Here is a 14,867-nt window from a genome sequence, read left to right as displayed (position 1 = left end):
TAGCTCTTTAATGCGGGTTTGCTTGTTAGATTGTCCAAGGGATTGGAGTTTGATAAGGAAAACCTAGGCTCTTTCACCTAAGGGATTAGGGCTAGAGTGTTTTAGTGGATTGACTTTAGGAAATTGATAGAGGAGATGAAATTGGTCATATACAAGAGTGCATTGGTGAAAACTAACCTTAACAATGTCATTTCATACCATTTCTAGTCTTTTCCATTTCCAAGTGTCTTCAATACCAAAGTCCAACCTTGTAATTACTTGTGAATGTTTGTTTTTGCACTTGTTCTGTAAATTGATGTTATGTTCTTGAGTCTAGATGAGTTGTTAATCGCACAATTCTCTAGTATTACGAGTCTCTTGGGAAAACGATACCTGGTCTTACCGATTTATTACTTGAAGCGATTCGGTACACTTGCCGAAAATCCCTAACAAGTTTTTGGCGCCGTTGCCGGGGACTCATGTCAATACTAGACTTTTGTGAGGTTTCTAACTTATGTAGACTTGATTTTGTATATAGAACTAACTCTTTTGTTGTAAATAGATTTTCAGTTTTGTTTGGGCTAATTTGTAGCTTTAGCCTAGTTGTGTCTAAGTGTATATGCAGGGAGATGTTCATCATGGAGGACTGCAGCCTCAAAAGCATCATGAAGACCCTGAGTTTGAAGGAAATTATAGGACACAAGGAGACAACTATGTTGAGCATCACAAGCTGCCCCAACTTCTTCTTCCTTTGAAGATGCTCCAAGTGCTAAGTGAAAGATGAAGAAAGGGAGAAGGAAAACCACCACCCTTTGATGAGAGACAAGGAACTCAAGCCTAGCAAGCCAAAGTTGATCAAGAGGATTGAGTATTTAAAGATGTCAAGGTAGTGGAAGGGCTAAAAAGAAGAATTCAAGCTATGAGAGTTGATTTGGTGGCTAGAAAGTGGTTCAAGAAGAGTTGGTAGAAGGAGCACACCAACATCAACATTTGCACTTCATTGAGTAATCCGTCAAACTAATGACGTTAAACAAGCGCTTTTGGGAGGCAACCCAGTTTTCTTACCCTTTTTACTTGTGTTTGTATGATTTTTGTGTCATGTGCATTAGTAACTTAGGTTTTGCATGTTTGTGTAGTTTTGAATTGTTGTAATTTTTGAGTTGTGATGTTGTTTTTATGGTTTGTATAAGTGTATTAGGTTAGTTTTAGCTTGTTTGGTGTGTGAGTGCATTGAATGAAGGTCTAGAACCGAAAATCACATGGTGAGTGGCCAATTTCGTAGAAATCTGCATTATGCAGAAAACTGATGTGGCGCCCAGCGCCCCCTGGCTGAGGGGCGCCCAGCGCGAGCTGCATCAGGGCCATCCTTCACCCAACTGACTGAGTGGCGCCCGGCACCCCCCTGCTGAGGGGCGCCCGGGCGCGACCTACACTAGTGGCCTCCTGCACTCAATTGGCCGAGTGGCGCCCAACATCCTCTGCTGAGGGACGCCCGGGCGCGAGCTGCACCAGGGGCGCCCAGCACCAAAAATTATGGTTCTGCACTTTTGTTTTTTCTTGATTTATGATGAGTTTCCCATTCTTTTGCACTCTTTCACACACTTCTTTTGTTGTGTTTTTAAACCTTTTTGTATTTGTGTACCTTTGGGAAGTTTAATTCTAAGACTTCCCTCTTTGTTCATGTACTTTTGTCTTTGTTTGTTTTGGATTTCATTGTCTTGTTTCTTTGCTTTCTTGTGCATATTTCTTTTAGGATGTTTTATGGATTCTTCTCTTCAATTGTTGACTATGGGATACTAATTTTGCTTTGAGCTTTCTTGTTACAGTATAAGATCTTCTTTAGGACTTAACAAGTTTGAAACCACCAATGGTCATCCTTTGAGGCATGCGTGAGTTGAGCAACCATATGACTTGAAGATTTTGCTGCTCGTGTAGCATGGCCTGGGGGCCAGGCCCCTACTGATGGGGAGGTGGAGCAGTTGCGGAGTATAAGCTACTGTTGAAGGAAGAAGTTTCAGATGAAAGTGAAGCTAGTGTTCTACACTGCTGGAGCTGCAAAGAGTCCATTCTAAATTCGGTTTTCCAGTTTTAATTTCATGTTTTATCTGCTTTCCGCTTTTGTGTTTTTTATTTCTTTTTGACTTGCCTTGTGGATAGTTCTTGTGCAATTGGTCTGGTGATTTGAGTGAATCATTTGTTATGCTTGAATTGAGTACAAATCTGTTGTGCTTGCTCTTTATCCATGAGAATTGTTTTGAAAATCTGATTGAGATTATGTGGTTGAGCTTGTTGAACAGAGATTGTGGTTGCTTGTATATGTTTATATAGATGCTTGGTTTTAATTGTGATCAATATTCTTGGCATGATGTTTATCAAATTATGGAACCCTGAGTAAACCTGTGAGATGTTGTGCCTCAGAGTTTATTGTTGAATGTTATTACTTTGGAATCACAGTTGATTTTGCCTAAGTTTCTCTATTTGAACTAGTTACTTGCATTTTACAAATGATCAAGGCCATCTTGTTCTTCCACCTCTTCTACATTTTGAGCCTAAAAGCCAATGCAAAACACTTGTACCTTGAAGAAAAACTTTCTCATTCCTAAAACCTTAAAGCCTATTGAAAAATCATTAACCTCCTTACCTTGAGTTGAGATGAACATATTTGTTAAAATGAGGAGAATGGTTTAAGTTTGGGGGAGTTCTTGTCAAAAGGGGAGCATTGAGAAAAACAATAAGTTGAGTGAAAAAGAAAGAAAAAAAAGAAAGAAGAAGAAAAACAAAAACATGAATTAAATGAAAAAGAGTTAGGAAATAAGTTGAGAGTGGTTTATTCAATTTTGGAGAAAAAGAGATACTATGTTATATCATGAACTAAATTGTTTGGTCTCTTATCTCAAGGTGCTTTGTTGTCCAGAAAAACCAATTTTTCTTCTTAGCCCAGCCACAATACAAGCTTCAAAAAGTCCTTGTGATGTAACTTGCTTGTTAATGTGTTTGATATTGTTGAAACGAAAGGCAAAGTTGATTTGTGTAACACTGTAACAGTTGAGAGATAGACACACATCCTTATACACCATTGTGCTTGAGTGAAACATTTTCCTTGGTGAGAATTGGTTCCATGCACTCATTGAAAACAACTTGCCATGTTTGTTGATCTATCATTTGCATCTATCTTGTGATTTTTAATTTGTGAGCACCATGGTTCAAGTTTAGCTTGTTAAGACTATATTGTCTCTTGAATGTGATTTATAAGTTGAGCAAGCATGATTGATTTTCTTTATTTGATTGAAACTATGCTTGAGTTGTTAGACCATTATGATTGAATTGTTTGCTAGGTGAAGTACTTTTGCTTGAGGACAAGCAAAGTTGTAAGTTTGGGGGTATTTGATAATGCTAAATTTTACCATTATTTAAGCATCATTTTAGTAGCAAAATCAACTCCTTTCTAACTTATAACTTGTTAAATCCTCTTCTTTTGTCTTGTTTTCTGAATAATTGTGTTTTTGGCTACTTTAATGAACTTTCATCAATAATCCCTTATTTTATAGCTAAAAATGAGCTTGGAAGAGTCTCCAACAATGTATAGAGCTGAACCAAAGCAAGCACACGCAGAAACGCTCGTCACCAGCAAGAGGACGCTCGTCCAGGACATTTAGAGGGGACGCTCGTCCAGCAAAAGACAAGAGAGAACGCTCGCCCAGAACGAGGGACGCTCACCCAGGATAAGTGGACGCTCGTCCAGAGTGGAAACACGAGTGGACGCTCATCCAGAGGCAGAAGTGGACGCTCGTCCAGCCAGGTAGAAAAGGACGCTCGTCCAGCCAGGCAGAAGAGGACGCTCGTCCAGCCAGGCAGAGAGGACGTTCGTCAGCGAGAAGAGGATCCTCGTCCATTGCGCAGTGGACGCTCGTCCAGCGAAGAGAGGAGAGGACGCTCGTCCAGCGAGAGAAGAGGACGCTCGTCCAGGGAGGCGCTCAGTGGACGCTCGGCATCGAAAAGTTGACGCTCGTCCTTTTTCAGAGGACGCTCGCCCATATCCAGATTGTCTGCGCCTGGGCGCGATAGAGAGGCGCCGGGCGCGATTTTCCAGAGAGTTTCACGCCCGAACGCGAAACAGAGAGGGCGTCGGGCGCGACTTTTGCTGATGTGTCTGACAGAGCTTATTTAACCCTAAAACGCAAAGGGGTTTGGGTCTTTGGTTCTTTGGAGGCGCAATTTCATTATGAGGAGAGCTTGGAGGGCTGCTAGGGCTCGTGGGAACACTCCCTTCTTCCTCTTGGGTTCTTCATCTTCTTTCATGGCCATTTTGTAAGCTTAAAGGCTCTCCATGGAAATGGAGAGCCAAACCCATCTTGTTGGGGTTAGTTGTAACCTTTGAATCTTGTGTAATTGTTGAATGATTTGAATATATATATGCCTTTTCTATCAATTGCTAGTATTTTTGTTTCCGATCTTAAAGCTTGCATGTAATGGGGACGTAAGATGAAACCCAGAACTGAAATAGGAGTCCTTGTGGTTCATTGATTCTAGGGATGGAAGATGATTCACATGTTGTCTTAGATCCTAGCTCTTTAATGCGGGTTTGCTTGTTAGATTGTCCAAGGGATTAGAGTTTGATAAGGAAAACCTAGGCTCTTTCACCTAAGGGATTAGGGCTAGAGTGTTTTAGTGGATTGACTTTAGTAAATTGATAGAGAGGAGATGAAATTGGTCATATACAAGAGTGCATTGGTGAAAACTAACCTTAACAATGTCATTTCATACCATTTCTAGTCTTTTCCATTTCCAAGTGTCTTCAATACCAAAGTCCAACCTTGTAATTACTTGTGAATGTTTGTTTTTGCACTTGTTCTGTAAATTGATGTTATGTTCTTGAGTCTAGATGAGTTGTTAATCGCACAATTCTCTAGTATTACGAGTCTCTTGGAAAAATGATACATGGTCTTACCGGTTTATTACTTGAAGCGATTCGGTACACTTGCCGAAAATCCCTAACAGAAATCAAACCCTATAAATTTGGGTAGCCATTGTTGTTGCTCAGGGGTTTGGAGTGTTTACTCCAATAATTCTTTCAAACTCTTCTGATCTGTTTTAATAATGAACCTGTGGCCAAGTAAATAATGTCTGAATTTTGACAAAGATTCAATGATAGCGTAGAATTCTCTGGTATATGTCGATTGTTTCTGCATCCTTAATGATAGTTTCTTTGAAAAATAAGCAATAGGGTGCTTATTTTGACTTAATACCGCACCAATGCCTAACCCAGAAGCATCTGTTTCCAAAACAAAAGGTTCTTCAAAATTTGGAATTGTTAGAACAGGAGCAGTGGTGAGGGCTAGCTTCAATTCTTGAAAACCCTTATCTGTTGCTGCACTCCACTTAAATGAATCTTTCTTTAATAAATCAGTCAATGATGCAGCTATTTGTGCATAACTTTTGACAAATCTTCTGTAATACCCCGTTAATCCTAAAAAACCTCGCAACTGTTTAAGTGTTGTAGGTTTCGGCCAATTTTTTACTGCCTCCAACTTTTCAGACTCCATAGCAATTCCATTTCCTGCCAATGTGTGACCGAGATACCCGATCTGTTGCACTCCAAAGCTGCATTTAGAGAACTTAGCAAATAATTGATTTTGTTGGAGAATCCTCAGCACCACTTCTAGATGGTATAGGTGGTCTTTCCAGCTTGAACTGTAGACCAATATATCATAAAAAAAAACTAGGACAAATCTTCTTAATACACCCTTAAAGATTTGATTCATTAAACTTTGAAATGTTGCTGGCGCATTGGACAACCCGAATGGCATAACCAACCATTCGTAGAGTCCTTGATGAGTCCTGAATGCAGTTTTATGTCGGTCCTCCGGTTTCAGTAAAATTTGGTGGTATCCAGACCATAAATCCAACTTGAAAAAATAACGAGCTCCATACAACTCATCAATAAGTTCATCCACTGTTGGAATTGGGAAACTGTCCTTAATTGTTATAGCATTCAAGGCTCTATAGTCTGTGCAAACCCTCCATGTGCCATCTTTCTTCTTGACTAAAATAATTGGAGATGAAAAAGGGTTGTTGTTGGGTTGTACAATGCCCTCTTTTAACATACCTTCTACCAATTTTTCAATTTCTTCCTTTTGACTGTGTGGATATCTATAAGGCTTCACCTTGACTGGATTTGATCCTTCTAATAAAGGAATAGAGTGATCATGACTCCTTGGTGGAGGTAGTCCACACGGTTGGCTAAATACAATGCTGTAATTATGTGGTAATTTCACTAAGTCTGGCTCCATGTCCTCTGGAAGTTCAAGTAGAGGAAAATTTTGAGTGGCTTGATGGACCATCTGCATACTATATATCTCATCTAGGGCATTAGTGTCCATCATTCTCCTTATGTGATGTAGTTGAGCTATTTCAGGTAACATGTCTCGGTCACCTTGTAATGTAGTGAAGCGACCATCCTGCAAAAGCTTGATTTGCAGCGAATCATAATCTGCTAAGTGGGGGCCAATTGTCTTCAACCAATTTGCACCAAAGATGAGATCAGCACCAGAGAATGATAAAAGAAACACCATTACCAACCATTGCCCTATGCTATTAAAGTCAAATTTTGTATTAAGCCCTCAGATTCCATGTAATTCCCACTACCAACCATTACTTTGAATGAAGGAGTCATCACCACGGGAAGTTTCAAAAATTTCGCAACCCTTGGTTGTAAGAAATTATTAGAACTGCCTCCATCAATCAATACTTTGACTGACATAGTTCCAATATGTGCTGTGAATCTAATTGTCCCTACTCCGAAACCACCTTTCAAGGCATTCAAAGATAGGTGATGATCTTCGTTTCCAGTTGCTTCCTTGTCTTAGGGTAACTCAGTCTCTAATTCCAGATTATCTAATTCCAGATTATCTAATTCGTCCTCCCCCAATTGCAGGACAAAACATTGCTTGTTTGGGCACTTGTGATTAAAAGAGAATTTCTCATAACAGAAATAACATAGACCCTTCTCTCTTCGTAATTGCATTTCTGCTGGACTTATTCTTTTGACATTGGGGTTTCTTAATGGTGGTCCTGGTGGGTTAGGTAACAACGAAGGTAAGGAAGATTTGGAAGCTGGTAGGATGGTCCTTGTGGTGTTTTGAACCCCGAACGTAGTCACTTTTGGAGAAGTTGTGTATCAAATGGTGTAATTAAGAGTAGGCTTGGTTCCTAGCATATATTTCTCTTCATACAGTTTAGCTAATGCTACTGCTCGTAATAGGTTTGTTGGAGTCAAGGCCATCACATCTCTTCTAATATCAACATTTAAACTACTCATAAAGCAATTTAAAATAGCTTCCTCGGTTAAACCCTCAAAGCGATTTGCAAGCGACATAAATTTCATATAGTAATTTGATACCGAGCCTTGCTGTTGGAGCTTAAACAGTTCTGTCATTGGACAATCAAAGGGAGAGGGTCCAAATTGAGATTCCAGAGCACACTTCAACGCTGTCCAGGTTGTGACCACTTCAATCTTCTGCAACATTTGGAACCATGGCACCACGTCGTTCTCAAAATGCATAGAAGCTATTTCAACCCGCTCAGCATCAGGTGTGTTGTGGTAGTTGAAGAACTTATCTGCTCTAAAAATCCATTCTAAAACTAGGGTGGAGCCATCAAAGTGTGGAAAACCGAGAGAAATGTCTTTTATCGGGTTCGTAGAATGTAGCGGATGAACTCTAACTGTGGAATTTGAGTTCGAAGGACTTTCAAATGTCTGAGTGGAATTTTACAATAGTTGTTGTAAGACAAGTTTGATTTCATCCATCGTCGAGTCTTGATTTCGATTTCTCTCATCAATCGTGCTCTGCAGCTTTTCCACCGTTGCTGTTAGACGACGCAGATCATCAACCGTTGTGCGGATCTCGATTTGGAGTTCTTTCAATCTTGTGTTCTCAGCCATGGAAGACAATGAAAGCACCAATGTAACCGTGCTAAATGAGGTATGCATAAAAATCGAACAGAGCAATGGAATTTTATTAAGTAAAGTTGTCCCAGTACAAGTAATACGTGGCTAACAATGAAAATGACAATTGCAGAAAATAAAACTGTATGAGTCACAGCTAAACCATGATGTGTTCCATTCCTGTAAAAGAATAAAGGAAAGGAACTTAGAGAATTATCCACACTGAAATCAGAAAAGAAGAATTTGAGGAAAAAGTGATTGCAGAAAAAGGGACCATACCACCGACTAACCATCCCTGAATGAAATCCCTCCATTTAGTATTTCCTCTCCTCTCACATGTCCCTCTACGCACTCCCATGCCTTCATCTTTGTTTGACACGTGGCCACTAGGTGTAACCGTTTCTCGCCCCTTAATACTGTCATGCTTTATGCGCGTGACATTTGGATTTACAATTCTTTTAACCAAACAGTTTGTTAAACAGCAGTACACAAGTAAATTCTATTTTTATCAACATAATTAGAGTATGCTAATTTCAAAATTGCTTCTTAAACTACTAAAACGGCAAACACGGTTCAGATGTATGCAGATAGAAATAATAACAAATATCCTATCAGAAGAGGTGTTGGATAACAATGTTTTAACATCACAGGATTTGTAACAGTCAATGACCTAAAAAGGGACTCAAGTGATGCATCTACCTCTTCCTCTTTTTGTCCTTTAACTCAGCAGGAAATGTAAGAGGGACAGAAAGAGTAGCACAAAAACCGTTAAGAGAGCTTTTCTGACGGATAAGTTTGCAACCCAATTGCTCATAGACTCGTCTAACGGCCAAAACATTCATGCTCAGATCCTTTGCAATATCTGTGCAGTAGGTTTTGAAGTTATCAGCGAAAAGCGTAAGCACCAGCACGTAACTTATGAGAAGAGAAATTTTTTCAGGGGGTAGCCTTCTTAATTCAGAAACAGCAAACGTATTTGAAAATTTATGTCGCAGGATGTTGGGGATTTTATGGCCCTTTGCAGTGAAAACATCAAAGGAATGCTGATCTTTGAACTTTATCAGATGATTGATGTATGAGAATATGCAGGAAAGCTTCCTCTTTTCTGACTCATCCTGTAAATATAAACAATAGATCACAGATATTTTAGTTGGAAAAGACAAAAATCAAACCTTGAAGAGTATTTGGATCAAAAGAGAATTTTGTACTGAAATAACAGACATCTCATCAACATTTGTAAAAGAAAATAAAAAGGTAAAAATAAATGAAACTTCTCTCATACGTTAATAAAAACTTACGTACCTAAACTATTTAGACTCTTGTCTTCTCAAAAAAATCGAATTGCATAACTTGACTTTGATATGTGGAAGTTCAATTCCTTTTACCTCCCTATTTCTTCTTCTATAAGTGTTGACAAGTTAATCCATACAAGCCTTAGTATAAACACATTCAGGTCCCCTTCTACCACAAGAACATTGGGGTAATCATATTAACTAACTGTTTACAAATCCCCCGTCAGAGACTTCTAGAACGTTTATGAAAAATAAATTCTACAATTATTGATATAACACAAGTCTAAGCATTTCTCATCGTTCTACAATGTAGCCAATTGTAGAGTATAACTAGTAAGACTGGACATTTTCTTTCTATAACCCAAAAAACTCTGAAGTTACTATTTTAATGCGGTTGAAATATAATTCAATTTTATTAATATTTCTTTTTTGTGTAACCAGCTTTATGTTTAGGGTTTTAAGCCAGTGCCTTGTCTTTTTTTTGTAAGCACAACAGTCTAGGTTGAATACAGTATGTTCATCCATCTAATTTGTTCAAGTTAAGCAAAAGGGTTATATTTGTATCAATACCTCAATTTTCCTTAATCCCTCTACCCTGTTGCGAACAAATGTTGGATAAGAACTGAAATCTGCCTTTTCTTCCTGATGCAATTTTTTATAAATGTCTTCAAGATAATTCCATTCTCCTGTAAGGATGATTTTGTCCAATACATATGCCTCCTGAGGTGTAGTTGCAGAAGTATCATATGGTGGTATGTTGCGAGAAACATGAGATTCTGTACTTTGAAGAGCGCTTTTCTTCACAGAAACATTTTTCATTTTCACATTCAGATTCCTTTGAGAATTAGGATCTTCATCTTGTTTGAGAGCTAGCTTCTTTTTAGCCTGCAAAATGATACAGATGCCAAGATTAGTTAAAAATAATTGCAATAAAGTCAGCTAAATATAGTTGAGTGAAAAATAATATATGACATTCTTCACATATTATATCCCAAAGCTGACAACCAAAGACTAATTTGTCCATGGACCAATAAGAATAAACAAATGGAAGACACTTAAATGCATTCTTCACATAGTCCCCTTTTACATCTATTGACACTCAAACTAACAGTATCTAGCCACTGCAAATCAGTAAACATCCACACGTTAATATCAACTTTTCATTGTGAATATAGATTTACTACTTGATATTAGCATAGCTAGCAAAAAGGGTTAAATGAGTAAAAAAAAATACCTTCTCTATATCCTTCTTTGTTCCCCATATAGCAGTAGTCTCTGCAATCTTCTGCTGTGGAGTCATCTCTTCCAATGTTGAGTTCGCAGGCTCATTGTCACCAGTGTCCACACCTTTAACCTTTGGCTCCAATCTGAATATCTGAACAGCATCCACCAATTAACAAAATACACACTGACTTATTCGACAGCAAGGCAAATGAAATTGTTCTTCCCCTTCACATTTTACCTTATTACCAGCAATGGGAACAATCTTCAGGGTCCCAGCTTCCTTATCAAGGAGTCCAAGCGCGAACATGGCCCGGTGTCCAGCTGCAGCCTCGCCAGAAAAACTAGTTCCAACAAATTCCACCGAAGATCCAGGAGGGCGAACAACAAACTGCATCCTCTTGGACATGTTCTTGTGCCTGTAAAGTTGAAATTCAGAGGGACCGGAACCACTGGCATGATTCTTAACCGGATCATAGCCCGAAGGAAAATAACCAACAACAGGAGCTGTTTTATTGGGATGCTCATGGACAACCTCCACCGCAACCTCAATTCGATCAGGTTGAGGGGGAACATCTTTTTTCTTCTTGTTCTTCTCCTTTTTGGGAGTTTTGGATTTTGGTGCATCAGTGTCCGAATCCATTACACTATCGATTAAAAATTATCAGATTTCACGCAAAGAACAGATAGAGATGTCGACGGTTCTTCAGACACACAAATTGTAGGCACATCACAGATTTTGAAATCAAAAAGGGTCTTTTGGTATGCAAAATTTAAATAAAATACACAAATTAATAGAAAGACAAACCATAAAACCAACGAGAAAATCAAACAATGAAGGGTATGGGTGGGCAAAATGCAGTTCAGTGCACTGTACTATAAATAATTACAGTTAACTACAAAATAGTTCAAGTAAACTGAACTAAACTAAAAAAATAGTTCAAAAAAATTGAACTGAACTATTTTTTAGTTCAGTTACACTAATACAATTCAGTAAAGTGGTATTTATTGTGCAGTTCAAAATTCAGTAAATATACATGCTTCGAAACTGAAATGAAACTTGAATCCTAACATCTACAAAGTAGTACTAAGTATGAAACATATAAAAACCAGCAAAAACAAACTGTAGAAAACTAGGCTGAGCTAAACTAAAAGGCAGGAAACTAGACTAATCTATAAAACAATGACTTTCTTTCCAATTCTGTTGCAGCAGCAACACCTCATCTAGTGAAGGTTTATGAATGTGTTGAATGAGAGGTGTGTGAATATCAGCATCAACAATAACAAAATCAGCACTTGAAAAATCAGCAACAACAGCTGCCACATTATTGAGTTCAGAATGAACATTAAGAATCAGAACCAAAAGCATTAAAATCATAATCAGCAGTGGCAGTAATAAAATCAACAACATCAAGATCTGAAACAGAAGCATGAAATTCACCAGCTACTGCAACGTTGTTATCAATTAAAACTGTGTAAAAATCAGATCAATCAGCAACATCAACATTTGGATCAAAAAACAGCAGCAGGTATATCAATATGATCAATATGACCATCAACAACTATAAAATCAGTGTGAACTGCAGTTATTTCATTATATTCAGTGTGATTATCAACGACAGGTTCAACCATACTTTTAGAACAATAAGAAGTATTATTATGAAAATCAACCGCTATAAAATTAATGTAAAAAGCAGGTACATCATTGAAACCATATTGAACTGCAGGCATAAAGTCAGAATCAGCATTATCAAAATTAGAAGCAGAAATAACACTCAAATAATCAGAAACAACATCATTAAAAGAAGCATCAGCTAAAATATTAGAATCATGAACAATAATAGTTGGGATGCTAGCCTGTTTTTAAGCAATATACAGACAGAAAGAGGTAGTATAAATCTAGTCAACCACTCTTTATAAGCAATATTAATAATAGTGTAAGGCCAAATATCAGTCATTTCTACAAACATCCCTCTTACATACTACATCACAGTGAGCTGCAGCACAACAAAAGTTACCCATTGTGATCCACAATTTTAAAGATCGGGTATAGAACACTTTTCAACAAAAACAGGGGATATCATTTAAAGAACATAACACAACAAACAAAAATAACAATACCATTTAAAAACTAGATAATAAGCACAAGTTTTTTATCCCCATAACTTGACAGCCAAAAGTGATTTATTTTCTGATATTAAACATCAAAAGTGATTTATTTTCTGATATTACCTCAATATGGCAGTCATATATTTCACAAATTTGAAACACTATCCTCTCTAACTCAACAACTACGAATCTAAAAGCATTGCAAACAGAATAAAAAAATGCGTGAGCCTAATTACAGAATATAGTACGGTTCATTGAACTATGCCCAGCCCTAGCCTAGGCACTCATTACAGGAAAAAAGAACTCCTAAAGGCCTAATTAAGAAATGATGGATTTGTAATAACAAACGTCTAATAACCAAAAGAATGGTTACATAAACACTCTCACATATATGGAGAAAATAAGCCAAATATGCAGAATGATCAGAGTCACATAAGCCATACCTCATTTAAAAGAGAGTCTGAATTGCATCGGCTAATGGAGCAAAGCTGGTTTGTTTGTGGAGATTCTGAGCTGAAGTCAGGAAAATAGTATTAGAACAAATCATCCTTAACATTAAAAATACTTAGCCAAGGTTAGGCATATACATTCCTCATCCAGTGGTATATTCAACTTAAGCTGTTCAAACACTAATAGCAGATCTCTATTGAAGATGGAGTAAAGAAATATTACAAAAATATAGCATTAAACAATGACAAATACTCTATACTGTGACTAATTGCAGAAGTTGAAACCACAAAATTACATTATATCACGATTTAAGAAATTAATCAAAATTAAAATGGTGAGAATGGAGAGAATATACTAACCTTCAGAAACAACAGGGCAAGTTATTGCACCGTTATTATTGGTTTTCAAATTCTGGAGAATATGCCACCAATGCTTTCCAAAAGTTTCTCTCCCTGTAAATAAAGCAAAGACAGATAAAAAGAAATCCAGATTCAGAATACAAATTCAGAAACTAAATTCAATTTCAAGACACAGAACGGAGGACAAAAACTACTTCAGATTATCTCCCATTTTAACAAAAATTGAATGTGATCTGCAATATGTTTTGATAAAAGGAAAATAATGAATAGAAGTTATAAATGTTATATGCAACTTCGTTTGACTGGGTGATTTTTTGTATACATTCTAGACAAGAAGATCAAGGAATAAGATGTCTCACACTTAAACAATATTTCAGTGAACAACAGACATAAAAATAACAAGCACTGCAAATCAACTAAGATTGTTCTTTATATTCATTGGCTTCGTTTTGGTTTAACTTTTCTAGCTACACAATAATCTTCATACACAATAAACAGGACAACTACTGGCAAAGCATGGTGCAGTGTTTATCGATGATGGAAGAACCCCAGATGGTAATTTAAAACCCTTGTTGGAATAACAAAGTACCTTGGCCACTGATGATGGAAGAACCCCAGATGCTCTCTCCACGTACAAGAGATCGTTACAAGATGTCTAACAAAATGTTTGAACAACTAAGAATACATTTCAAAAATGTTTGAACAACACAGGAAAAACATTGTTACCTTAGGGTTCCAGATTTGCTTCTGTTTTCCAGGAGAGAGTTCTCAGAATCTTCGGCGACGGCAGAGTGCGGTAAAGCCTTCGACAGCGGCGAGCCTTCGACAGCGGCGAGCCTTCGACGACGGCGAACCTTCAACAACGGTAACTTCGACGGCAGCGAACCTTCAACAACGGTAACTTCGGCGGCAGCCTTCAACAGCGGCAACTTCAACAGCAGCAGCGAGTGAGTGGGATGAATGGGATGTAAGGCAGAAAGCAAATAAAGCTGTGATTGGGAACGCAGATATAAACCTAAACTGCAGTCAGCCCTAATGAAGGGTACCCACCGTTACAAAGCGTTCAACCCAATGCTAGGGTGTCTGCAGAGATAACCCTAAACCCCAATTGAACCCAGACGGTATAAAATAGAACACTTAGACATTTCTAACCAAATCATTTTTACATATATTATTATTTATAATTATTAATACACAGAAATCTCGTATAAGATTTTATAACTTTTTTTATTGTACATAATTTACTATTAATTTTACATTAATTAATATAATTTATTTTTATTATTTTTTATAACCATATTTTTAATAATTTAAATAACATATTTTATTTTAATAACTATTATAACATCCCAAAATACAACAATAACTATAATTTAGAATTAATTACAATTAACAGTTAAACAATGCAGTCTTATACTAAATAGGGTTCAAAAGCCGAACGGCTTAATATACAGAAACCAAAATACCAAGCAAAACTAAGAGAGTCAGGGACGAACGGTTTTACAAAACCCA

At 37.5% G+C, this 14,867-nt stretch overlaps 1 protein-coding gene across 8 annotated transcripts; it reads right to left on the bottom strand.

Moving 5' to 3' along the window:
- Nucleotides 1-8,426: 8,426 nt before the first annotated feature.
- LOC108345776 (DNA-directed RNA polymerase I subunit rpa49) lies at nt 8,427-14,504 on the bottom strand. 8 transcript variants are annotated; one of them, XM_017584521.2, is made up of 9 exons: nt 14,406-14,504; nt 14,082-14,284; nt 13,945-14,010; nt 13,356-13,448; nt 12,990-13,059; nt 10,679-11,084; nt 10,451-10,591; nt 9,787-10,101; nt 8,427-9,039 (listed from the first exon to the last, which is right to left on the bottom strand). In XM_017584521.2, the coding sequence occupies exons 5-9, from the start codon at nt 12,992-12,994 to the stop codon at nt 8,620-8,622; spliced, it is 1,287 nt and encodes a 428-aa protein (XP_017440010.2). In that variant the 5' UTR covers nt 12,995-13,059; nt 13,356-13,448; nt 13,945-14,010; nt 14,082-14,284; nt 14,406-14,504; the 3' UTR covers nt 8,427-8,619. The 8 variants fall into 8 exon arrangements, with proteins under 8 accessions (XP_017440010.2, XP_052722764.1, XP_017440009.2 ...); XM_052866804.1 differs by having other exon boundaries at nt 10,679-10,856; XM_017584520.2 differs by having other exon boundaries at nt 14,371-14,492.
- Between the last annotated feature and the right edge of the window lie 363 nt (nt 14,505-14,867).

This window comes from Vigna angularis, chromosome 8 (genome assembly GCF_016808095.1).
Source record: "Vigna angularis cultivar LongXiaoDou No.4 chromosome 8, ASM1680809v1, whole genome shotgun sequence".
Classification (NCBI taxonomy): domain Eukaryota; kingdom Viridiplantae; phylum Streptophyta; class Magnoliopsida; order Fabales; family Fabaceae; genus Vigna; species Vigna angularis.
Note: the sequence above shows the minus strand (reverse complement) of the source record. Positions and strands in the feature narration are given on the sequence as shown.

Excerpts from the sequence above, each read along its gene's own strand:
- LOC108345776 (XM_017584521.2), bottom strand. Across the intron at positions 10,102-10,450 it reads CAAAGAAGGATATAGAGAAG|GCTAAAAAGAAGCTAGCTCT; the intron begins GTATTTTTTTTT and ends ATCATTTTGCAG. Across the intron at positions 9,040-9,786 it reads AGGGATTAAGGAAAATTGAG|GATGAGTCAGAAAAGAGGAA; the intron begins GTATTGATACAA and ends TTATATTTACAG.